This window comes from Eurosta solidaginis, chromosome 2 (genome assembly GCF_040869045.1).
Source record: "Eurosta solidaginis isolate ZX-2024a chromosome 2, ASM4086904v1, whole genome shotgun sequence".
NCBI lineage: Eukaryota > Metazoa > Arthropoda > Insecta > Diptera > Tephritidae > Eurosta > Eurosta solidaginis.
Window position 1 is genome coordinate 230,700,690 of NC_090320.1, and position 26,389 is coordinate 230,727,078.

Below are 26,389 nucleotides of genomic sequence, written 5' to 3' on the forward strand. Positions count from 1 at the left end.
TTACTTATTGATCTGGAATCATTGTATGATAATCATATCTCATAAGGGTTTTTCTAGTTTAACGTTTCTACGACCAGAGGAGATAGTAAAATAATCTATATATATAAAAAGAAGTGTACATTTTGATTGTCACTCCAAAACTCGAGAACGGATAGAAAGATTGCCATGAAATTTTTAGGAAAGATACAGGAAGGAGAGATGATGGTTAGTTGATTTTGAAATCCCAAATCGGTTTAGCCATTCTTGAGTTATGATTTTTTTTTTTTGAAAAATACTATATAAAGTAAAGTCGTGTTAGTTACACTACGCATAACTCAAGAACGGATGAACCAATTTGGCTGAAAATTGGTGGAGAGGTAGCTTCTAACCAGGTAACGGACATACGATACTTTTTATCCCGTTCTGGCTAGGGTCTTGATATCAAAACGTGGACCTGGGTAATCCTGGGATGTGTTTGTACAATATGGATATCAAATGAAAGCTGTTGATGAGTGCTTTAGTACAGTGTAGTTTTCATACCTATTGGTGACTAGGGTCTCGAGATATAGGCCAAAATGTGGATCAGGGTAATACTAGGATGTGTTTTTACATTATGGGTATCAAATTGAAGCTGTTGATGTGTGCTTTAGTGCAGAGTAATTTTTATATCGCTGTGTGACAAGGGTCTTGAGATATAGGCCAAAACGTGGACCCGGTTACCCCTAGAAGGTGTGTGTATTATGGATATCAAATGAAAGCTATTGCTGAGAGCTTTAAAGTAATTTCCATTGTAATATTCGATTTAGTAGCATCAACCTGGCAAAACTGATAAATAAGCATGCGAAGGCGAAATAAAGACATGAATTAATAATACCCACATACCTATAGATGTACCTATGTACGTCCTATTTGATTTGCCTGAAATTTGGTGTATTAATTTGCCTGTATTAGTATTTACGATCCTTTTTTCCGGGAACTAGACCAGAGACGGACTGGGACTGGGATTAGGACCACCCTCTGGGACTGGCAATAAGAGATGAAGGAGAATGAGAAGAACTTGAGAGAAGAGAAAAGAGGGTAGGAGAAGGAGATTGAGAAAGAGATCGAGTGAGACGAAATATAGATAGATGAATCGAAAAAGACGGAGGGAGGAGTGAATAAAAGATTAAGAAAAATATAGGAGAGGGAGGCAGAGTTAGACGGAAAGAGCTTATTAAGATGTATGCAGATAGACTAAATTTAGGGCAGAACAACTTCTGCCTGGTCTGCTAGTATTTTATATTATGTTATATCGTTATATATTATATTAAACGATATTTCAAAGATTTCAAGATAAAAAATCCTGGAAGGAGAGATGTAGATGTAGATCAAAAATAATAAGAAGGGGAAAGAGAAGAGTGTAAAAGAATGGTGGAGGAAAAGTGATGGAGGATAAAGAGAAAATGGAAAAAGGTGGGAAGAGGGTAGGAGAGAGGAAAGAAAGTGCATTGCTGAAAACGAAAAGTAGGGAGGGTAAGACAGCGAACAAAAAGGAAAGTAAGAGCAAGGGTATTGGAAAGGAACAGGTTGAAGGAGGGGAAGAGGAATCGGAACTTAGGGAAAGCTTGATGAAGGGAAAGAGTGCAAAAAAAGCAAAGATAGAAAAAGGGCGATTGGACTAAGAAAAAGTGGGCAAAGAAGGAGAAGATCAAAAGGGAGTGGGCGAGAACGAGGTATGAGCCGAGGAAAAGGAAGGAGAAGAAGGGGAGTCTAAAAGACAGGGAGCGGAGTAAGCCGAAAGCTTGGAGAGGATACGGCTGTAGGCAAGACGAAGAGTAGGAATACATAAAAAGTAAAGATAGAGGTAGAGCCAGTGGAGTAAGAAAATGTGGGAAAAAGATGGATAGATAGAAAGGAGTGGTGGTGAACGGAGCAGAGGCTAAGTCCGAGGAAAATTAAGAGCTTTAGACTTCAAAGGAAAAGGTTAAAGAAGCGGAGGAGGAACAGGAAAGGCAGTGAGTGGGTTGAAACGAAAAGAAGGGAAAGGTAGAGCTGAAAGCAATACATAAAAAAGATTAAGGAAAAGGGAGAAATAGAGCGTATGGAAAAAATAAAATGCATGAAAAAGGGATAAAATGACCGATTTAACGTAGGTTCGGTTAGATTGAACTGGCCAGTCCATGAGGAGCTCACATACACTGAATGAGTCCGTGGTGTCACCGGAAATTTGTTTTAATGACCAAGCTGAAAAAACTTATCAAAAACTAGGAACTATGTTAAAGGCATCACCTAATTTAAAGGCATCTGACGCCAGAGGGCACTGTCCAGTCAGAATACCTGTCATGAGCCTACATTCCTCTCTTTTTAATGATAAAAGCAATTTTGTTAGTCTAAAGTTGTAAGGATTTAACGTAAGTACCTGCCATGGTCGGCCTAACTGTACGATGTTCCAATGCACATGGATCAAAGCACGTCTGACCAGCTCGGTTACCTTGGTCCTAATTGATGATGTTAGTGGACACACCAACATCTTGGAGGGGTTGGAGCCGTATCTAAAACCTCTTTCAATCTATGGGTCATGGCATCCGGTTGCAATGCAACTCCACATTCGAGCTAACCAACTCCTACAGCTTTCGGTTATCAACCACAGCCACATCGGCAAAAACAGAGCAAGCTCCGCGGTCTTTCTGCTCCCCGTGGTTCCATCTTTAGAGTCTTGGTCGGACTTTCGTTGCCGAAGCTACTGCCGATTGTGTGAACACTCCTCTGGACCGATGGCCTAGAAAATAAAGATAAAAAATGAAAATAAAAAGAACAATTTGGTGGGGTTAGAGCCCCAGACACCCTAAACGGGTCAAGAAGAGATGGGAGATCGAAAAGGGAGCGGACAACAATGAAGCAGAGGCCGAGGAAGAGAAAGAGTGAGAATTTTAGTTATGCTATAAATCTGTCATATTCAACACATCGCTATTACCTTTTAAATTATCCTCTATTTCAAGCCTTTTGCCACTTCTTCTGCCGCATCCTAATGCAACATTAAAGAGAAATAGAAAAAAATTAGTAAGTATATACGGGAAATATTTCTCTTTGTAATTGCCTGAAAAATACTTTAGGTTAAGTGCCTCAAGTCGCATAGACCCATGTGGTTTTAAAAATTCAAACACAAACCGAGCTCGTGGTGGTTGCAACCACAAATCCAGTTGAGCACTTGCATTGGCGTTGACTTGACTTGCTCGTCGACCGTCTGCTTACTTCTATTTACACTCTGTCCACTTTGTTGTCATACCGTTAATTGCGATTTGGCTAATACGAAGAACTTATACTGTGTAAATACATTTGCTAATTAGTCACAGCACGGAACTAAGCAAATGGTGTTTGGAAAGTTGCTAACATCAGAAGTTTTGTGTATTGAACATCAAGTGTAGTTCTTGATATGGTGATGTTAATTGGAAATTATAACTTTTTGAAGCTAAGGAGGGATTGAAGCAGATCACTCGGCGCGTATGCTGATTTGGTTTTCGAACCCAACGAGTTGGTTTCAATCCGATACAAATTTTAACATTAAGATATTCTCCGATATCCAGGCGACTGTACAGGCTCTCTGGTTTAAGCCCGACTGACTGAAAATTATCTATTAGGATAGAGCATAACACTATGGATTAGCTGGTAGAGCAACTTCTCGAAGCTCTCCTATATCGCACATACTCGAACGCTACGGAATTCGCCAAGCGAGGGCCCACATCTCATTACATACTACACGCACCAATGCTTGCTTTAGAATTTTTTCATAAATTTGAAAGTGAAAGTACTGCCAAATAATTTGGCTCATTCTACGTGGCTTCTCCTTGCCATTCAAGAGGTCTTCTTCACTTAATAGCCTCCATTGAGTACTTAAAAGTTTATGTCTCGTATAATTTCCGTTACTCAAGCGAGTACGTGTCGTTTCAAAAAAACCGCAAGAAAAAAGTTGTAAACAATCATTTAGACATACAAACTTAGACACACATGCACATGAAACCATGAACGAACCCAAGAGCTAGTAAATTAACCACCAGTGCTAACTGGTGCATGCCTAACTACATGAACTCTTTAGTATTTTACTTGTGTGAGGTTTTTTATTTAATTTTTAGCTGAGACGTTGACAATGGATGCCACATGTCTTCTCAGCCCTTTGTAAGCGTCAACTAAGTTCACCTTCTTTTCGACATACACCAAAGCGTTCGATAACGACCGAGAATAGAAGCAACAATGAGCGTCATTTTAGTGCATTGCATATAAAGACACATAAACCACAAGGACGTGTAGATATGCGGAGAAGCTCTTTGCAAAGATTCAACAAATGTTTGCCCTGTATTTTAAATGGTTTAAAGAGTTTTCTAATCGAACATTTGCTTATTTTTATTTTCTAATTTCCCAACTCTTGCCAAAAAGTGCTACTTTGGACATAGTAGGCAATTTAAAAGCTCTCTCGACGCCTCTACAAATCGCTCATCATACCTGTCCTAATGTACGACTCGGAATCTTGGACGGTGTCGAGAGAAGATGAGATGGCCCTTGGGGTGTTCGAGAGAAAAGTTGTTCGGAAGATGTATGGTGCTGTCCGTGATGCTGACGGCGAGAATTGAAGGAGGTATAATGAGGAGCTATATGAGCTTTATGCAGATATGACGATAGTGCAGTGAATAAAAATCAAAAGGCTTCGCTGGCTAGGTCATGTTATGCGAATGGACGAAGACGCCCCGACCTAGAAAGTATTCCAGTCGACACCGCAGTTTGGAAGCAGAGGACAGAGGAAGTGGGAGAACTTCACTGAGTTGGGAGAGGCAGGTGGTTACGAAACCACCAAAATCGTTCAGACGGTTAAGCGCCAATTAATGATGATGTAGTTCCAAACCATTCTATCGTCAAACTAACAGAGGAGCTTATGCATAGCTCGACGGGAAGGGCGCTACCTAAGCTAACCCGCATTCAGCCACCCTAATGCATTCCCTATCAATCAAATCCCTTCGCCATCAGAGGGACTAGATATAGTTTACTAGCCGCGCAATGTAAAATAACTGCAACAAACCCGAGCACCACCATAGCTTAGCTATGCTTCAGAACAGTCTGAGCTTCTTCCCACATGCAAAAATCATTAAGCCTATTAGAAGCGGGGCTTGGACAAGGTAAAGGCGGATCTTTCGTTATGTGTTGCCAGTATGTGCCTTAAACAACCTCTTCGCTTCCTGATTGAAATTATTTATATGATTATCCAGGAATATACTACTCTATAGTTTCGTAGAGGGGTGGATGCCCATAGCTATTGCAAACAAATTTACAACAGCCCTCGGTAGGGGCCCCAAACGGTGATGGTTACCGATTATAGACACCAGGTCACCACAATTAAATTTGTAAAGTACCGAATTTTTTCTCACCATTGATTGGTTGAGGAAATTTCTGAAGTGCTCAAAAACCCATTTCACTACAACGAAAGGCTGGGAGCCTTAAATCGACAATTTTCCATGAAAGTTCATTCTGAAACTCGTTGGTGGGACGGTAGCTAGCTCCCAAAAAACAAAATAAAAAATTTAAGAAAACAATTTTTTTAATTAGAAAAACGTTTTCTAAGCGGGGTCGCCCTTCGGCAGTGGCTGTGCAAACATCCAAGTGTATTTCTGCCATGAAAACATATCTGCGTTGCAGCCGCCGTTCGGAGTCGTCATAAAACATGTAGGCCCCGTCCCATCGATTTGTATAAAAAGGAGCACGACGAAAATTGGGAGAGAAGCTCTGCCTAATTTCTGTTCGGATGCATATCGCGCCTTGTATTTATTTAATTGTTTAAAGTTTGCCCAAAGGTTGAAATTCAACCACATCAGAGGTAAATTTATCACAAACAAATAATTTCGCTTTTTGAAAGGAGCTTCGTTATAACCGAAAACGACAAGTTATTATCGGCTTACTACCAATAGCAAGCTATCATCGTAGAGTTCTCGGTTTGCTATCGGCGTATTACCGGTTTCTTTTCGGTTTGGTTTCGATGGGCTACAGATGTCTAATCGATTTTGCATTTTAATTGATAACAAATCAATAGCACGCCGATAACAAATTGATAACACTCCGATGAGATATTGATAACTTTTATAAAACTTTAACTTTTTTATAACTAACATGCCGATAACATGCCGATAACCTATTGGTAGCACTTCGATAATAAGTCGATATCAAATCGATATCTTTTTGGTAAAAAATCGATAACTTTCCAATAAAAAATCGATAACTTTTTCATAGGCGACTGATGACTTGTCGATAGTAAATCGATAACTTTTTGATGACAGATCGATCACTTTCTGATAAAATTACGATTTTTCGATAACAAACTCGCCAATGAAAATCGATAGCTCGTTGACTTCATCAATATTTAAGGACGAATGACAGGGCTGACAATAGGCACTAGGGTTTCCGCCTGGCAGTGCATGAATTGGGATTCCAGATTACATGTACACTAGGCCGGGTCGATTTGTGGGGAGGCAAAAAAATCGCCCATTGCTCTGTGAAAATCATATTCTAGGAATCAAAATAAGAAACTTTGCCGAACGAATTCTAATGTCCCCCCCCCCCCCCCCCCCCCCTTTGGGTTCGTAGGGGTAAATTTTGAAAAATCCCACTTTGAAATGCCTATTTTTTTTCTTTTTGGAGTTTTTTTTTCTCTTTAGAAATTTATTTAGTCAGAACATATATAAATGAAAAAAAAAATTTAACTTAGTAATAGAAAAGAAATTTAAAAAAATTATTAGAAATTAGCGTTTTTACAACCCCCTTTTAAAACCAAGGCATCACTGTGATGCATTTGCATGTCGCAAACATAGTTGTTTGGGTTTTTTATTCAACCGTTTTAAAAAATGAAGGTATCACTGTGACACAATTGCAGATCGTAAAACTGCTTGTGTTGTTTTTTTTAAGCCACCACAACACACAGCAGGTAGAATTGAAATTTCCCTACCCAAAAGTTCGACCCAAAGGGGGGACATCAGAATTCGTTTTAGAGGTATGGTTCCTTCGGCAAAGTTTCTTATTTTGATCCCTAGAATACGATTTTCACAGAGCAATGAGCGATTTTTAAATCGACCGCCCTAATGTACACACATATTTGGAAAAAGAATCTCTGAGGCGTACCAAATGATTTTTTTAGGGTTTCAGCAGTAAGTTAAAATTTTTCTTAAATCCATACACTTCTATTCTTACACTGAAAGAAAAAGACTGGTAAAATCAACCGAAATACGGGTCAATTCAACCGAATTTCTGTCAGTTTTTATCCATCGCACCAAGATGGCGAATCAACTGCACAAATCCTTGATTCGTAATTGAACGTTTTAGAAGTCAAATTAACAAAAAAAGTTGTTTCATTATACTTTACCCATAGTTTTGATAAATTAACAATTATTACTGTCGCTCTAAGAATACCCATCAAAACTGTTTTGAAATTACCAGTGCAAACTGTTAAATTAACAGAGTTTATTGTCGAAATAACATTACGAGTGAAATCTATTGAAATAACAGATATTTCTGTTTTGTTAGATTAATAGCGTAAACTTTTACATCAACAGAGTTTTCTGTTCATATGACATTAATACCTGTGGAAAAAATAAAAGCTGGATAAATATATATTTAAACTTAGTATTAAACGTAGTTTTTTTTATTTGTATAAATTACACATAAGTACATTTCATTTCTAATGATTTTATTGCTATAGTAGTAATTTTAATTAAAATAATAATAACTTAAATCTGAATTCAAACAAACATAACTTGTTCCGAATTACCATCGACAGCTTTGTAAGAAAGTATGTTGCCATATATATACGCAAATATGTGAATAAATAAATACGCATGATTGCTATATATATATATTTGCTATATTTTGTACATACTCTAGCGAACCACATTGGCGTCGGTTTCAAGAACTTTATTTCAACTTTTTCTTCAAAAATTTTCACCATATTTTTATATTATAATTATAGTTATATTTGTGTACGCACACTTGATATAAAATGTTTCCATTTTCTTTGAATTAAAAAAAAAAAACAGGTAAGGAAGGCTAAGTTCGGGTGTAACCGAACATTACATACTCAGCTGAGAGCTTTGGGGACAAAAGAAGGGAAAATCACCATTTAGCAAAATGAACCTAGGGTAACCCTGGAATGTGTTTGTATGACATGCGTTTCAAATGGAAGATATAAAAGAGTATTTTAAAAGGGATACACCTTAGTCCCATCGGTGGACTCCTTTTCGAGATATCGCCATAATGGTGCACCAGGGGTGACTTTAGAATATGTTTGTACGATATGGGTATCAAATGAAAGGTATTAATGAGTATTTTAAAAGGGCGTGGTGGTAGTTGTATATGTGAAGGCGTTTTCGGGATATCGACCAAAATGTGGACTAGGGTGACCCTGAACATCATCTGTCGGGTACCGCTAATTTATTTATACATGTAATACCACGAACAGTATATTGTTTATATGTGAAAATGACTTATGTCAAAAATGTTAATATTTGATAAATTTATTAGTGTTTTTGTATTGTTTCTTGCAGTCCTGATGATGACCTTAGACTAAGGTCGAAATATCGAATAAATTAAATAATTTAACACTAAATCGAGTGTTTTATTTATAAAAATAGGCCTTAAGCTCAAAGAAAAATAAAACTGATATATATTTTTACGGGCCAATAAGTAACTCAAGTATGATTAAACGGCGAGCACACCGAGAAGTAAACGGCACCACAAACGTTTACAAAAACATCAACAATGGTTACAACATCAAAACCAAACGTAGCATCAAACAATACCAACGCACTACACATCAACTCGCGAGACTCTCGGAGTCAACAAAATTCCTGGAGAGATGTAGGAGAAACGGCGTTACTCCCAGCTTCATAACAAATGCAACCAAAACTATAAGTTACATTATAAACAACAACATCAATAGTCACAAATTACCAACAAAACTAGCTAATACCGTGAGTAAGTACATAGAGAGAATCAGGTTCAAACTTATAAATCTTCTCATCACAATAAAACACGAGATTCTACGGCGAAATGGAAAAGAGGTAAATATGTTAAAAACAAAAATAACAAATTACCTAACAACACATGATGCCACCACATTCTTTGAAAGTGAAGAGCTCTTGATAAATAAGCTAAAGACCGACGTGAAATATAAACAAGTTAACAAGTACGAACAGTTAAAGCAGAAACAACAACAAAGTTTGAACATTAGGGTGGTGCCAGGTTACATTTGTAACACGACAGACACACAAATACCAACAAATATTATGTGGCTTCTATCCCATGGTCCAAAATACGCGATGCCCCCCGAGGTTAAAGAATTTCCTTTATTTAAGTTGATAGCAGATGGCGAGAACTGTATACAAACAATTAAAGAAAAAGAAAAACAAGAGATTGAAAGGAATAATTTGACAACACTTTTGCAGAACCACATTAACAAGACACACATTTCTGTAAGGGATAGATTTACGCTAGAAACATTGCGCTCCACAAAACAGTTCTTAAAAAACCACGAACAACTTTTGGTTCTCAATGCAGACAAGGGGAACGTCACTGTATTAATGGACAAAACGGAATATAACAAAAAGATGCAAACAATATTAAACGACATTTCCACGTACAAAGTGCTAAAACGAGACCCTACAAATCAACTTCAAGCAAAAAACAACGAAATAGTTGATAAATTATATAATAACAAGGTCATTGACTTGAAAGAAAAGTATCGTCTCAATTGTAAAACGTCTAATCCACCCCGTATTTATGGTATGCCGAAGATTCACAAAACAGGAACTCCACTCCGGCCTATCTGTTCGTCCGTTAATTCCCCGTCCTACAATTTATGTAAATATGTTGTAGAAATTCTTAATAAAGTAACCCTATCATCTAAATATAACATCAAAGACGCAATTGAATTTAAAAATAAAATACACAATACGTATGTGTATGATGACGAGAGTTTAGTGTCGTTCGACGTTGTGTCTTTATTCCCTAGTATACCAGTAGATTTGGCGCTTGAAATCATAGGATCAAAATGGGACAAGATAAAGGAGAACACGTCCATGACAAAGGAACTGTTCTTAACTGTAGTTAAGTTTTGTATTAAAGAGAATCGTTACTTTAAATACAGAGATAAAATATATGAGCAACGATCAGGAATGCCCATGGGTTCTCCAGCATCACCAGTCATAGCCGATATTGTGATGGAGGATCTTTTAACACGTTTTGAAATGGAATCGGCCAACAAACCTAGATTGTTAACTAAATATGTGGACGATTTATTCGCCATAGTAAAAACAGAGGACACAGACAAATTGTTAAATCTACTCAACGGGTATCTTAAATCCATTAAGTTTACGATCGAAATAGAAAAGGACGGAAAAATACCTTTTTTGGATACCCTAATAATTAAGAGAGATAACCGATTAACAATAAACTGGTATAAAAAACCCACAACATCTGGAAGATTGATTAACTTCTACTCGCAGCATGCTAGAAATATAAAAATTAACACTGCCAAAAATTTTGTGAGGCGTGTTCTCTCCATCAGCGACACATTGTACCACAACAAAAACATCAATATCATTAAGGATACCCTAGAAAATAATGATTTCCCCACGAAATTAATCTACAAACTTATATACGAATTTTACTCGAGGCGTGATAAAGATAGTAATAGGGAAAATCAAACTGCAAAAATTTATAAATCGGTTACTTATGTCCCTGGGCTCTCGGAGAGGATCAAAAATTCCAAACTGTATGACAAGGAAACGGTGCAGCTAGCCTTTACCTACAGCAACCCATTAAAAAAAGTATTCAGCGAACTGAAAGATCCCATAGCTAAAGATGAAAAATCTGACGTAGTGTATCGGATTCCTTGTATTGGTGACGGGTCCCACATATGCGAGAAAGTATACGTGGGTACTACAAAATCTAAACTGAAGACAAGGATATCCGCTCACAAATCAAATATAAAATTAAGGAATCATTTTTCTGATAATAAAACGGCATTAACAGCACATTGTAAAGACACAGGCCACTACCCGGATTTTGAGAACGTCACCATTTTAGAAGAGGAGAAAAATTATAATAAACGCTTCACGTTAGAAATGCTACACATAGTTGACACCCCTAATAATAAACGTATGAATTTTAAGGCAGACACTGAACACTGTGCCTACGCCTACCGCAACCTAATAATAAAGCACAAAAGCCACTCTTGAGCTCTCCCAACAACAACACTACACTGCTGTGATCAATTTTTCTGCATGCTGTTTTTTCGCCGCTTAATGTATTATTGTTTTTATAAAATTTTTGTTTACAATTACGGGACTTCATTTGTTTATGCACACTCTTTGTTTGATTCGTCGGCTATTCCTTAATTTATTTTGTTTTCGCATTTTAGTCTTTAAAGCATTGCTTAAAACGTAAGTTGTGCTGATGATTTATGTTAAATATATCTATATTTTTTATATGTTGTTTATATGTGAAAATGACTTATGTCAAAAATGTTAATATTTGATCAATTTATTAGTGTTTTTGTATTGTTTCTTGCAGTCCTGATGATGACCTTAGACTAAGGTCGAAATATCGAATAAATTAAATAATTTAACACTAAATCAAGTGTTTTATTTATAAAAATAGGCCTTAAGCTCAAAGAAAAATAAAACTGATATATATTTTTACCGGCCAATAAGTAACTCCAGTATGATTAAACGGCGAGCACACCGAGAAGTAAACGGCACCACAAACGTTTACAAAAACATCAACAATGGTTACAACATCAAAACCAAACGTAGCATCAAACAATACCAACGCACTACACATCAACTCGCGAGACTCTCGGAGTCAACAAAATTCCTGGAGAGATGTAGGAGAAACGGCGTTAAGGCTCCATTACTGATACTTAGCATAGACTTGACTTAACTTGGCGTAAACTTGGCAACTTAGCCACGATTATACTCCACTTGGCGCATAAAATCTGGCATCATAATCAGCGTTGAAATTTATTTTTAAATAAATTTCAATTTGTATGACAAAATGTCAAAATGAAATGGAAACAAACAAATGGCATCTCAAAATGTAAACGTCACTTAGAACTTACATAGAAAATCAAAATTCAACAGACTTCTAAGTCAACTTAAGTTTTGAGTAATCAGTAACATGCAATGTTAATTTAACAGAACTGTAAGTGACAGTTAGCAAGCCAAGTCAAGTCTATGCTAAGTATCAGTAATGGAGCCTTTACTCCCAGCTTCATAACAAATGCAACCAAAACTATAAGTTACATTATAAACAACAACATCAATAGTCACAAATTACCAACAAAACTAGCTAATACCGTGAGTAAGTACATAGAGAGAATCAGGTTCAAACTTATAAATCTTCTCATCACAATAAAACACGAGATTCTACGGCGAAATGGAAAAGAGGTAAATATGTTAAAAACAAAAATAACAAATTCCCTAACAACACATGATGCCACCACATTCTTTGAAAGTGAAGAGCTCTTGATAAATAAGCTAAAGACCGACGTGAAAAATACACAAGTTAACAAGTACGAACAGTTAAAGCAGAAACAACAACAAAGTTTGAACATTAGGGTGGTGCCAGGTTACATTTGTAACACGACAGACACACAAATACCAACAAATATTATGTGGCTTCTATCCCATGGTCCAAAATACGCGATGCCCCCCGAGGTTAAAGAATTTCCTTTATTTAAGTTGATAGCAGATGGCGAGAACTGTATACAAACAATTAAAGAAAAAGAAAAACAAGAGATTGAAAGGAATAATTTGACAACACTTTTGCAGAACCACATTAACAAGACACACATTTCTGTAAGGGATAGATTTACGCTAGAAACATTGCGCTCCACAAAACAGTTCTTAAAAAACCACGAACAACTTTTGGTTCTCAATGCAGACAAGGGGAACGTCACTGTATTGATGGACAAAACGGAATATAACAAAAAGATGCAAACAATATTAAACGACATTTCCACGTACAAAGTGCTAAAACGAGACCCTACAAATCAACTTCAAGCAAAAAACAACGAAATAGTTGATAAATTATATAATAACAAGGTCATTGACTTGAAAGAAAAGTATCGTCTCAATTGTAAAACGTCTAATCCACCCCGTATTTATGGTCTGCCGAAGATTCACAAAACAGGAACTCCACTCCGGCCTATCTGTTCGTCCTTTAATTCCCCGTCCTACAATTTATGTAAATATGTTGTAGAAATTCTTAATAAACTAACCTTATCATCTAAATATAACATCAAAGACGCAATTGAATTTAAAAATAAAATACACAATACGTATGTGTATGATGACGAGAGTTTAGTGTCGTTCGACGTTGTGTCTTTATTCCCTAGTATACCAGTAGATTTGGCGCTTGAAATCATAGGATCAAAATGGGACAAGATAAAGGAGAACACGTCCATGACAAAGGAACCGTTCTTAACTGTAGTTAAGTTTTGTATTAAAGAGAATCGTTACTTTAAATACAGAGATAAAATATATGAGCAACGATCAGGAATGCCCATGGGTTCTCCAGCATCACCAGTCATAGCCGATATTGTGATGGAGGATCTTTTAACACGTTTTGAAATGGAATCGGCCAACAAACCTAGGTTGTTAACTAAATATGTGGACGATTTATTCGCCATAGTAAAAACAGAGGACACAGACAAATTGTTAAATCTACTCAACGGGTATCATAAATCCATTAAGTTTACGATCGAAATAGAAAAGGACGGAAAATACCTTTTTTGGATACCCTAATAATTAAGAGAGATAACCGATTAACAATAGACTGGTACAAAAAACCCACAACATCTGGAAGATTGATTAACTTCTACTCGCAGAATGCTAGAAATATAAAAATTAACACTGCCAAAAATTTTTTGAGGCGTGTTCTCTCCATCAGCGACACATTGTACCACAACAAAAACATCAATATCATTAAGGATACCCTAGAAAATAATGATTTCCCCACGAAATTAATCTACAAACTTATATACGAATTTTACTCGAGGCGTGATAAAGATAGTAATAGGGAAAATCAAACTGCAAAAATTTATAAATCGGTTACTTATGTCCCTGGGCTCTCGGAGAGGATCAAAAATTCCAAACTGTATGACAAGGAAACGGTGCAGCTAGCCTTTACCTACAGCAACCCATTAAAAAAAGTATTCAGCAAACTGAAAGATCCCATAGCTAAAGAGGAAAAATCTGACGTAGTGTATCGGATTCCTTGTATTGGTGACGGGTCCCACATATGCGAGAAAGTATATGTGGGTACTACAAAATCTAAACTGAAGACAAGGATATCCGCTCACAAATCAAATATAAAATTAAGGAATAATTTTTCTGATAATAAAACGGCATTAACAGCATATTGTAAAGACACAGGCCACTACCCGGATTTTGAGAACGTCACCATTTTAGAAGAGGAGAAAAATTATAATAAACGCTTCACGTTAGAAATGCTACACATAGTTGACACCCCTAATAATAAACGTATGAATTTTAAGGCAGACACTGAACACTGTGCCTACGCCTACCGCAACCTAATAATAAAGCACAAAAGCCACTCTTGAGCTCTCCCAACAACAACACTACACTGCTGTGATCAATTTTTCTGCATGCTGTTTTTTCGCCGCTTAATGTATTATTGTTTTTATAAAATTTTTGTTTACAATTACGGGACTTCATTTGTTTATGCACACTCTTTGTTTGATTCGTCGGCTATTCCTTAATTTATTTTGTTTTCGCAATTTAGTCTTTAAAGCATTGCTTAAAACGTAAGTTGTGCTGATGATTTATGTTAAATATATCTATATTTTTTATATGTTGTTTATATGTGAAAATGACTTATGTCAAAAATGTTAATATTTGATCAATTTATTAGTGTTTTTGTATTGTTTCTTGCAGTCCTGATGATGACCTTAGACTAAGGTCGAAATATCGAATAAATTAAATAATTTAACACAAAATCAAGTGTTTTATTTATAAAAATAGGCCTTAAGCTCAAAGAAAAATAAAACTGATTTACAGTATATAGGTAAATTATGTCAACATTAAACTCCAGTAATGATATGGTGCAACAAAATACAAAAATAAAAGAAATGTTCAAAATGGGCGTGGCTCCGCCCTTTTTCATTTAATTTGTCTAGGATACTTTTAATGCCATATGTCGAACAAAACATTACCAATCCTTGTGAAATTTGGTAGAGGCTTAGATTCTAGGACGATAACTGTTTTCTGCGAAAAAGGGCGAAGTCGGTTGAAGCCACGCCCAGTTTTTATACACAGTCGACCGTCTGTCCTTCCGCTCGGCCGTTAGCACGATAACTTGAACAAAAATCGATATATCTTTACTAAACTCAGTTCACGTACTTATTTGAACTCACTTTATATTGGTGTAAAAAATGGATGAAATCCGACTATGACCACGCCCACTTTTTCGATATCGAAAATTACTAAAAATGAAAAAAATGCCATAACAATATACCAAATACGAACATGGTAATTGGATTGGTCTATTGAAGCAAAATATAACTTTAGAAAAAAACTTTGTAAAATGGGTGTGACACCTACCATCTTAAGTAGAAGAAAATGAAAAAGGTTTGCAGGGCGAAATCAAAAGCCCTTGGAATCTTGGAAGGATAACTGTTCGTGGTATTAAATATATAAATAAATTAGCGGTACCCGACAGATGATGTTCTGGGTCAGCCTGGTCCACATTTTGGTCGATATCTGGAAAACGTCTTCACATATACAACTACCACCACTCCCTTTTAAAACTCTAATTAATACCTTTAATTTGATACCAATATCGTACAAACACATTCTAGAGTCACCCATGGTCCACCTTTATGGCGATATCTCGAAAAGGCGTCCACCTATAGAACTAAGCCCCACGCCCTTTTAAAATACTCATTAACACCTTTCATTTGATACCCATATCGTACAAACATATTCTAGAGTCAACCCTGGTCCACCTTTATGGCGATATCTCGAAAAGGCGACCACCTATAGAACGAAGGCCTACTCCCTTTAAAAATACTCATTAACACCTTTCATTTGATAGCCATATCGTACAAACAAATTCTAGAGTCACCCCTGGTCCACCTTTATTCCGATACCTCGAAAAGGCGTCCACCTATAGAACTAAGGCCCACTCCTTTTTAAAATACTCATTAACACTTTTCGTTTGATACCCATATTGTACAAACGTATTCTAGAGTGACCCCTGGTCCACCTATATGGCAATATTTCGAAACGGCGTCCACCTATAGGACTAAGGCCCACTCCCTTTTAAAATAATCATTAACACCTTTCTTTTGATACCCATATCGTACAAACATATTCTAGGGTCACCCCTGGTCCACCTTTATGGCGATATCTCGAAACGGCTTTCACCTATGGAACTAAGGATCACTCCCTTTTAAAATACTCATTAACTCCTTTCTTTTGATGCCCATATTGTAGAAACAAATTCTAGGGTCCCCCCTGGTCCACTTTTATGGATATCTCGAAACGGCGTCCACCTATGGAACTAAGGATCACTCCCTTTTAAAATACTCATTAACACCTTTCTTTTGATACCCATATCGTACAAACATATTCTAGGGTCACCCCTGGTCCACCTTTATGGCGATATCTCGAAACGGCGTCCACCTATGGAACTAAGGATCACTCCCTTTTAAAATACTCATTAACTCCTTTCTTTTGATGCCCATATTGTAGAAACAAATTCTAGGGTCCCCCCTGGTCCACTTTTATGGATATCACGAAACGGCGTCCACCTATGGAACTAAGGATCACTCCCTTTTAAAATACTCATTACCACCTTTCGTTTGATACCCATATCGTACAAACAAATTCTAGAGTCAACCCTGATCCAACTTTATGGCAATATCCCTAAATGGCGTCCACCTATAGAACTATGGCCCACTCCCTCATAAAATACTCTTTAATGCCTTTCATTTGATACACATGTCATACAAACACATTCCATGGTTTCCCTCGGTTCATTTTCCTACATGGTTATTTTCCTTTATGTTGTCACCATAGCTCTCAGCTGAGTATGTAATGTTCGGTTACACCCGAACTTAACCTTCCTTACTTGTTCGAACTAGTTTGTTTACAGTCTAAAAACTGTAGTATTCTGGCTTCAGGGTAATGCATGTACGTACAAGTTTCTTAATAGTGATGACAGTTTTGACACGAAGTGTGTTTACTCTTTCAACAAAACCTTAACACAAAGGACACTCATATATGTAGGAAAACTTTTTTATCTATGTACGTATCTCATTATTGTTACCATAAAACACTTGTCACCCACTTAGCAACTTAAGGAAAGAACTTTAAACAAGTTTGCAGATATCAACTGTAATGATGTCACACATACATATATTGTTAATACATATGCATATTAGGGTGATCCTTATAAGACAATTAAACGATGTTTTCCAGTCTCACTCCTTCAAACCGTGATAACAAGGGCAAAGATATCACATATCACTTTTTGGCCCTGGTTGGCGACGGTTTAGGGGTGTCGCACAGCGGTAAAAATTTTTTGGATTTTTTTTTGGAGGTTTAAAAAATTATAACCACTTTTTTATGTCTAACATTTTAAGTCATAATATGTACTATAGTAGACAATATACCATGCAAATTTTGGTCCATATCCGTACCGTTGTCCAAGACCTCCCCTTTGGAAATGTATTGTATTAAAATCTCAATTTTAACTTTTCTTTCGATCTCAAAAGTATCCCAGAATTGTCCCTAAATAATTGCAGTCAATTAATATTTAAGTCTATTAAGGATATTAATCTTCTTCCTTACTCACTGACATAATTTCTTTCTCGCTTTTCAGAAAATGTTTCTATAGATATGGCAAGAATTACAGCACGTGCAGTGTCCTCATCGCCGTCTTCGTCAATTACATCAACATTATCAAAGAATTCAAGGTCATCAACAACAACATCAACAAGTTCTTCCGCTTCAAACGCTTCCAAATCAACTGTTACTATATCACGTGCAACAAAAACAACAGCAACGAATGCAAATTACATTATCAATGGCGGTAGGCCAGCACGTTCGGTCACAACGGATATATCAAATCAAATGTTGGCCATGCCACTCGTTGCATTTAATGATCCTCTTCCGTTTCATAGTAACAGCAATGCGAATAGCCAACAATTTGATAATAACGCTCTACCCGCCACAAATACAACGACTGGGTAAGGCCATTATGAGATGATGATTAAGTATAATTATCTTCAAATAATTTGCTTTTATTTCCATTTTTTAGTACCACATACGTATTCCCCTATCCGAATGGTGGACGACGGACAGGCAGTGGACGCTACAATAAAACTGCAGCTGAACGAAAACTTGAGCAAGAAGAGTTCTATGCAACATATGACGTAATGACTGGAGTTCGGATTGCTGCAACGCTTAGCGGTTTTTTCGGTTTAATGGTATTTCTGATAGTTTGGAAAAGTCGCAGCAGTTCCAATGAGACACTGAAAGTTTTGAAGGTTGGTTGAGTTTTCAAATTGCAAAAGTATTTATTTTGATTCTTAACTTCTTTCCGGCGTTTACTTTACTTTAAGATAGGTTAGTTCTAAAACTTTGTGCGCATATCTATTAAAATACTCAGGTAGTAAAAACGAACGGTCACTCGGTTCATAGTCTATTGTCCATAATAATGCCTAGTTATTTCACTTTACAAGAAAACTTTGGTGGACATCATGCCAAGTGCGTATTCAAAAGATAGATATTTTGTATTGCCTCATGAACAACAACATCTCTATATTGAACAATTTACACTAAGTCCACAGTCATTTGACCGGGCATCTACAATGCTAATGAAACTTTAAGGTAGATCGCTGAGAGATTGGAAATGTCATCGGCGTAGGCAATGGGTTGGTAAGCAGTCTATTAAAACCTCAGGAGTAAAGTGTTTAAGGATGGGTTTGATGTAATGATATAAATTTTTAAAAAGGCATCTCACAAAGTTCACAACAGCCGGTCATTGGATGGGCATTAATAAAAGCTCATTCATGGTTCGTAGCAGTAGATTCCCAATACAAAGACTTTAATCTAGAGGATTTTGGGATGAGGTACTCCGCACGTAGTTTGCATATTGGAGGCACATCTGAGCTGTTTCGGAGAAAGGAAGTGCGTACCGGCGAGAAATCCTTTGGTGCAGATGCGAGATCTGCCTCAGTAAGGTTTATGGACCACCTTCGTTTCTGTCCGTCGTTATGGAATATGACTAAGGCTCAGGAAGCTTTATAGACTGAAGTTAGTACCGAAATCAAAAAATATCTACCCTATATTTAAAAAAGTATTATCAAAATTAAGTGGATTTGCTATTATCATTTTTTATATGCTTAGCTCATGGCACCTGGATTCCCTTAAAGAGCCTCACTTAGAGTGTTGACATCTGGGTTTTCTCCGATATCACCATCGCATCCTCTCCAAGCTTAGCTTTGGGACCTGTTGACCACCCACTTGAAAGTTTTTAAGGTTTCTCTTGTCATAATCCGAAAGCTTTCGTTAGATTGAGACGCCAATCACTTTTTTGAGACGCTTTTGATGAACCAGCTGCCGCCGTAAAATTGGCCGATAAGTCCATCTTTGTGTTCGCATCCCATAGGGTACAAGAGCGGGCCCTCTATTGATATTTCCGAACGCCCTCGCAAGTAAGGGGGCCAGTACCGGCCCGGTCTATACCTTGGTTCATAAATTCCTCAAGACCCGACCACCCGATCAGTCTGCCACCGTGGCGTGGTGCTTGCATGCTCCGCATACCACACCGAAGGTCGTGGGTTCAAGTTCACGCAAAGTAAAATCCAAAATCTAAAAAAAAAATTTCAATTACACAAAAATGTTTTTCTAAGCGAGGTCGCCCCTCGGAAGTGGTTTGACAAACACTTCGAGTGTATTTTTTAAGGTCCCGTCCTGGTACACATCGGCTGTTTACAGCTGTTGGAAATTTTAAAGTTCTCGTACTCTATTCCAGGATCCCAAAATGGCTGCTGTGGCCGCTGTATGTATGCAAGAAGAAGAAGAACGTGAAATACAAGAGGCAATGGTCGCAACTGGCATGTCAATATATCCGGATGAATATGATGCGATTATCTATCGACGACAACGAATGTTATCTTTGGGCAATGTAAGTGCGCCACCTTTGCTAAATCGGGGTTATCGTTTTTCTTCTGTCGGTAAGTATACAAACGATGTTATACTAATAACTTCAGAACCTTAGATTAAGCTGAAAAAGATATTCCTGATTATGACACAACAGGTGGCGGTGGCTACAGCAGTTTGCTGGAGCCACCTCGTCGATTTTCCTATTCAGCTACTTCTGGTATTGGCAGCTTTGCGGGTGGACGAAGAAAAAGTGGCTCCGAGTCATCGCGTATACTAAGTAACTATCCAATGGGTAGCAGTTTCGGCAATGATGATTACTTTATTGAAACAGAAGATGAGCTGGAATGTACTGATTACCCGCGAAGTGGGACACGTGTCGATGAAATGCCCGCCATTAGGCCACAACGTACCTATTCGACGAAAAGTAAAAGCGGTGGGTTACTGGAAGTACCACCTGCGGTAAGTTTTACTTCTTAGAATGTTCCCAGATACATAACTGACTTCCTTTTTCTCAATACCAGGGTCAGGATTCGAGACGCAGCAGCGCTATGACTTGTTGCAGTACGGAGAGTTCATACTTAGAACGACGATGTTCAGCATTTACATTAGGTTTGGGCAATCTACCACCAACACTTCAACGAAAACTATCCACAGCATCACGCGCATCGAGCACCGACAATTGGGACTACTACTATCCCGACATACAAGTCATACAACCAACACCGAAACCCTCACCTTGTCCATCAGAACGAAGTCTCTATGAGCAACTGCAAGCATATTCAAATGGTACTTCAACGTCGAACGCTAAAGAACCGAACAAAGCACAAGCGCTAACTGCAGCAAAACCCACCATGGTAGCTACAATCACAACCCATAGTAAGACTGGAACTACCAATACTATTATCAGTGCTGATACTAAATTAACCAACGCTCGAAAAGAAGCACACAAATTTGTACGCAAACACAGCATAGCTTTTTGCGATCCGGAGAGTGCACAGGCGGGTCGCAAACAAGAGATTCATTCGATTAGTGCTGATACTGTAGATATTTATCCTTACAATCAAACATTGTTTGAAAGCAGTGGCTTGATTGGCTTTGTAGGTGATAGTGCTAGTAGCGCTGCTGGATCAGCGCTAAAATCTACACAGCAAACGGCACCACCAACAAGCACACACTATGGGTTTCATTACAGCGACTCACCAACTGATGATTTACATGGCAGTATATGTGGTAAGGTAGCCATACTCGAATTACAGCGTATCAACACATCCACGGGACAAATGACGCCACCGTCAGCTTTACAAGAACGCAATAATAATAGCTTTCCATTTACGAGTTCCGCATCTATTATTGCTTCAGCAACAGCTGGTGCTGCTGCAGTAGAGAATACTACAACGGCAAACTCTAGCAGCATAAGTATGGATAGTAATGTATTCAGTTTGGAGAAATTAAATGGTAGTGGCAGTCTGGGCACCATATCAGCGAAAGCGCTTTTCAATGCGGAAAAACGTGCGCCACTCGCCTCACTTAGTTCCTTCAAAATCTCATCGCTAGAATACCAAGATTCAGTTGAGCGCTCAGTCGACGACGATTCGGTATTCGTGAATAGTGTAGCCGATACAGACGAAGATATGCAACAGTATAGTAGTGACAGTGAAGATATCAGCTTTGGCGAGCACGATCCCGAAGGTATACATGAAAATTTAGCGCTTGTAGCGAGACAAAACAGTGGGTGTGGTGCCATAGTCAGTGGGATAGCGGGAGTACGCAATGCAGCCGATACATCAACACGTGCTGCTGCACAGCAAACTGTAAGATACCCCATCGAAAAACGTTACAGTTTGGGTGCTGCAACCAATGATGGAGGTGTGAGTGCCACAAAGTTTTTACGTGCGCGTCGCCCTCTACTCCAACGTCATCGCACAATCAGCGTTTCTTCCAGTGATCGCGTAGCTTTACTCGGTCATCAGCTGAAAGAGTTTCAACATCCTAGCGGTAGCGGTAGCCAAACACCAACTACTATTGCCGAATCAGTGCCATTCGAGACACATTTCGGTTCCATAATTTGCACAAGTAGCTCACCACGTCATCCGCGTCGTGCGCAACTTCTACAACAATATAGCGATCCGCATAGTCTACCAACTACAACCACAACTACAGCGACCACCAACACAGAGGAAGATACTTGTTCTACTTTGAATACAGAACTTTGTGGTGCTGCCATGGGTTTTGGCCCAAGTAGTAGCGGTGGAGGTAGCATCGGCAGAGGTGACATCTACAGCGGTGGTGGTGGTGGTTCAGCCACTCTTACACAAAACAGCAGCTTAAATACGGTTGTAAGTTTTGGACGTGCAAGCCCCCAAACGGTTAATAATCAAACCAGCTGTAGTTTGGGTGGTGGCGCAAGTGACGCCTCTGCACCAGCTGCAATTGATGTGACTGTAGCTGGAAATCAACGCTTCACGGAAACTACGAAAAATCAAACGAATATAACACAACCACAACAACTGCCATGTTCCAGACTCTATGATGACCATTGTTCCTCTTCGGTCTCAGATTCCATGATCATTAGGTCGACAACGCGTCAACCAATTATTTGTATGCCATCGTCATTGAAAAATCTCATTATACGTGGCTCTGGAAGCGCTACTTCAACAGCCGCCATAGATATGCGGACAGACTCTCCAGGCGTTTCTGTGGTGAGTAAAAGTGCTACGAATTTAAGCTTTTTGGATGTCAACAGATGTAGGACGACCAACGAGGGCACTTGTCAATCTTTTATGCTTGAACTGCCGTTAATAAAATTACCTACTGATGAGAGCTCAGATAGTTCGTCTGCGTCCGATCATGTCGAACGTGCCAGAAAGGAAAGTGAGGAGACATGCGAAGCGACCCACTTGACGGGTTCTAATAGGAAATGGTCAAAGGAAACACTATTCTAGCTAGCATCCAATGGGCGACGGCAGCGTTCGGTTTATAAAATGGGTTAAACGGGCAAAAGCAGGTACAAAAAGTGCCAAATAAACGATATTCAAAGAATGAGAACGTGAGAAAGAGAGAGAGAGTCCTTGCGTCTCGCGCTTCCCATGGAAGTGTGTAGCTTATATTCTGCAAGAGAGTCGTGTGTTTAGAGCTTTTCTTCGACTGTTAAGCTTAGGAATTGCATTTCGTTGGTGTGACCTAAAATTGGCACAAAAAAACTTTTTACAGGAGCTTAGTATGTATAAGATTCGCATCATGTTAGTAACTACAAAAAAAAAAAAAAAACAGAAACTATGTACTTATAATTATAATCTAGGAAATTAGTATACAAAATTATTTAGTGAAAATACAACAAACAAAAACAATACAGAAACGGGTGAACTTAAAATAGCATTTCGTGAGCAATTAATACAATTAAAATTGTTATATGTATTTGATAGTAAATAAATACCATTACATAAGTACCTACGTAAGAGTTCATGTATTTCACGTACATACATATGTATAGATCATGGTGGAACCATACAAGTTCGCAGCACGGTGACATACATGCAAACATAATTAAAAATTCATGTCAAATCATATTAAAAAAGTAGGTACCAATCAGCTGAGTTCCAACGGTCACCTGTTCCTGTTTCCGCCAAGGTATAGATATAGAACTGATAAGCTTTAAAATTTACTTTACCTAACACACAAAGAAACGAGTAAAGAAAAACTCGATCTCGGCGACAGATTGCTTTTGGACGATTGCAAGGCGAAAGAGCGACGAAGTTGCGTTGTTGTCACACCGACTGAAATCTCAACGAATGAAATCAGAGAACCACTCACCCTCTTATCATAAGAACAGTTAGCTGCACTTATATGACCCAACGGGCCTTTGATTTGTGATGCGACTACTTGCTATATATTGCCACTTGTCGCAGTAAACTTCAACAAACGCGGTCCATGTCGTGGTTTTCTTAAACTTGGATCTGTTATTGGGATTCTAATTTATTTTTCGGAATTTTCAGTTCTTTAAAATTTTCATTTCTCGTTCTGTTCATACCTATTTCGAACTTTGTCCGAAATCAATAATAATAGTCACTTGGCGCCATATACCTTCGAAGAACTTTGGCCAAACTTATCTTCAAAAATAAAGTACCAATTTTGGTATTTTCTACAAATTGGCACGTTACACAAAACTTGATCTCCCTTAGTGCTCCCAATTGGCGTCAGTTATCGCGACTCAGCTATAATTAGCGTGACTTTACACAGCGGCAATTAACGATGATGGTGATAAATGCCAATGAACAGAAACGTTCGGCTGAAAGGCATGAGTATAAGAGGGGTGGCAGCGGGCTCACGGCGGGATGCGGCATAAACATGTAGGTTCCGTCCGCCGATTTCTAGGGAAAATAGGTAAAGAAGCTTGACCTAAATCTCCTCGAAGGTAAATTGCGCCAAGTATTTTGTTTTTTTCTTTTTCAATAATGAAGCCGAAACTCTTATTCGTGATGAGGGGAAAGATTTCATTTAATACAAACAAATCGACAATCTCTTTTTATCGTGGTCGGGAAATGCTCTGTTATCGATGCCGGCTAAAAAACTATAAAATGCGGATACTCCGTAAGTAACGCCTAAAATTACGGAACCTCTCTCTATACTAATATCACGTATAGCATTTTCAGAACAAATTTTTTTAAGTCAAGTTAAACTTTTTTCATTTCAAATTAGACTTTTTCATTTCAAACTAAACTTCGTTCAAATCAAATGAAACCTTTTTCTCATCCAATGAAACTTTTTTTCAAATCAAATGGAAGTTTAACCAAGTAGTCAGTTTGAAAAAGTTTGAACTGAAAATGCATAACATGTTGAATAAGAAAATCGAAGTGCATCATTCCTTTATTGATTTCAAATCGAAATACATTATACTGGAATGTATTCCACTGCACAAAGATTCAATCTTGGGAGCAAAGAGTACTTGGGATTGAGTCCACAGTTGAGAAATAAAGTCTTCTCGACGATCAGAGTTCACAATCTATAAGTCTCTCATCATAATTGTGTCGGAATCAAGAAGATTTAGTGGCGAATTTTGGAGGTAATTCAATGCTGATCTATATGAACTTTACGCCGATATGAATAAGGATGCAGCTATTAAATGCAGATAACATCCACTGAATTGAAACAAATACGTGACAACCTTGCTAAACTTTTTCCAAAATTCTAAATTGTATCAGCATCAGAAATATTGTGACTGATTTCAGCATAATGCTTATGCTGCTATTATCAAATTGACTACTCAAAGGACTATGGCGTTTTAAAACACGCTTACTTGGCAAATCTTATGGAAAAATTACAGATATCTGAACTCATTTGAAGAAATACCCACTTCAGACATCACAGAATTCAATGATTGTGCTTTGGCGCAAGAGGAAGGAATCTCTGGGATCTCCCTTCTTTGACGATCTTTGTGATCTGGCTAAGTTGGAACCAAAGAAATTCCTGACATTTGCTGAATCGACCTGTTGGTTTGAGTAGGGGAGAGATCCACGTGGTATCACAATGGGACCTTTTGGGCCTAAGTGCACTGGTGCTCGCACCGGTGGCCACTCTAACCTAACCTAACCTAACCTAAAAAAAATATGGTACTTCGTTTTCTTAAAATAAGTCCTGAGATAGCTCATTTCCGAACTTGCAGCCGAGATAGGGTGATACTCCAAATCAGACGCGGAAATTGAAGTAAGTGTAATTCAAAATATGCAACATCTTTAGGGACTATCTTAGAATGTAAAATATATTCACTAGCAACAACTTACTGTCATCAATATAAATACGTTAAAAATTTTGTTTAAAAGTTAAATGGAACAGAATGCATGAAAAATAATTAGGAGAGATTAAAATAGTGTCACAAAGATTGAAATGTCATAGATTTAAAAAAATGTTCAAATAATTTGGAAATGTTATGACTTGTGATTTTATGCTTAGTGGAAACACAAAGCGTCATAATAGCATGTGACCTTATGGCCGTCGTAAAGTTTAGTTTTACGATAATATGACATAATATAACACTTTGTGAATTTACTAAATTAAGATATTCACAAGGTATCATAACACGTCATATTGACATAATATCAAATTTATAACTTTATAACATTACTACACTGACACTTTGTACATCACCTAACTATTACTTATGGCTGCTGTGAACGCCCGTAATAAAAATCATACATAATATAAATAAGTTA

At 37.8% G+C, this 26,389-nt stretch overlaps 1 protein-coding gene across 16 annotated transcripts in view; it reads left to right on the forward strand.

Moving 5' to 3' along the window:
- Positions 1–26,125, forward strand: part of LOC137240664 (serine-rich adhesin for platelets) — an 827,553-nt gene extending 801,428 nt beyond the window's left edge. For 15 of the 16 annotated variants that reach the window (XM_067767223.1, XM_067767216.1, XM_067767213.1 and 12 more), the window contains 5 exons: positions 17,896–18,262; positions 18,334–18,562; positions 20,053–20,254; positions 20,314–20,642; positions 20,705–26,125. In XM_067767223.1, coding sequence (XP_067623324.1) covers positions 17,896–18,262; positions 18,334–18,562; positions 20,053–20,254; positions 20,314–20,642; positions 20,705–23,125 — 3,548 coding nt within the window. In that variant the 3' untranslated portion in view covers positions 23,126–26,125. The remainder of the gene's footprint in view (positions 1–17,895; positions 18,263–18,333; positions 18,563–20,052; positions 20,255–20,313; positions 20,643–20,704) is intronic. The other variant, XM_067767228.1, reaches the window with a different exon arrangement.
- Positions 26,126–26,389: the final 264 nt, after the last annotated feature.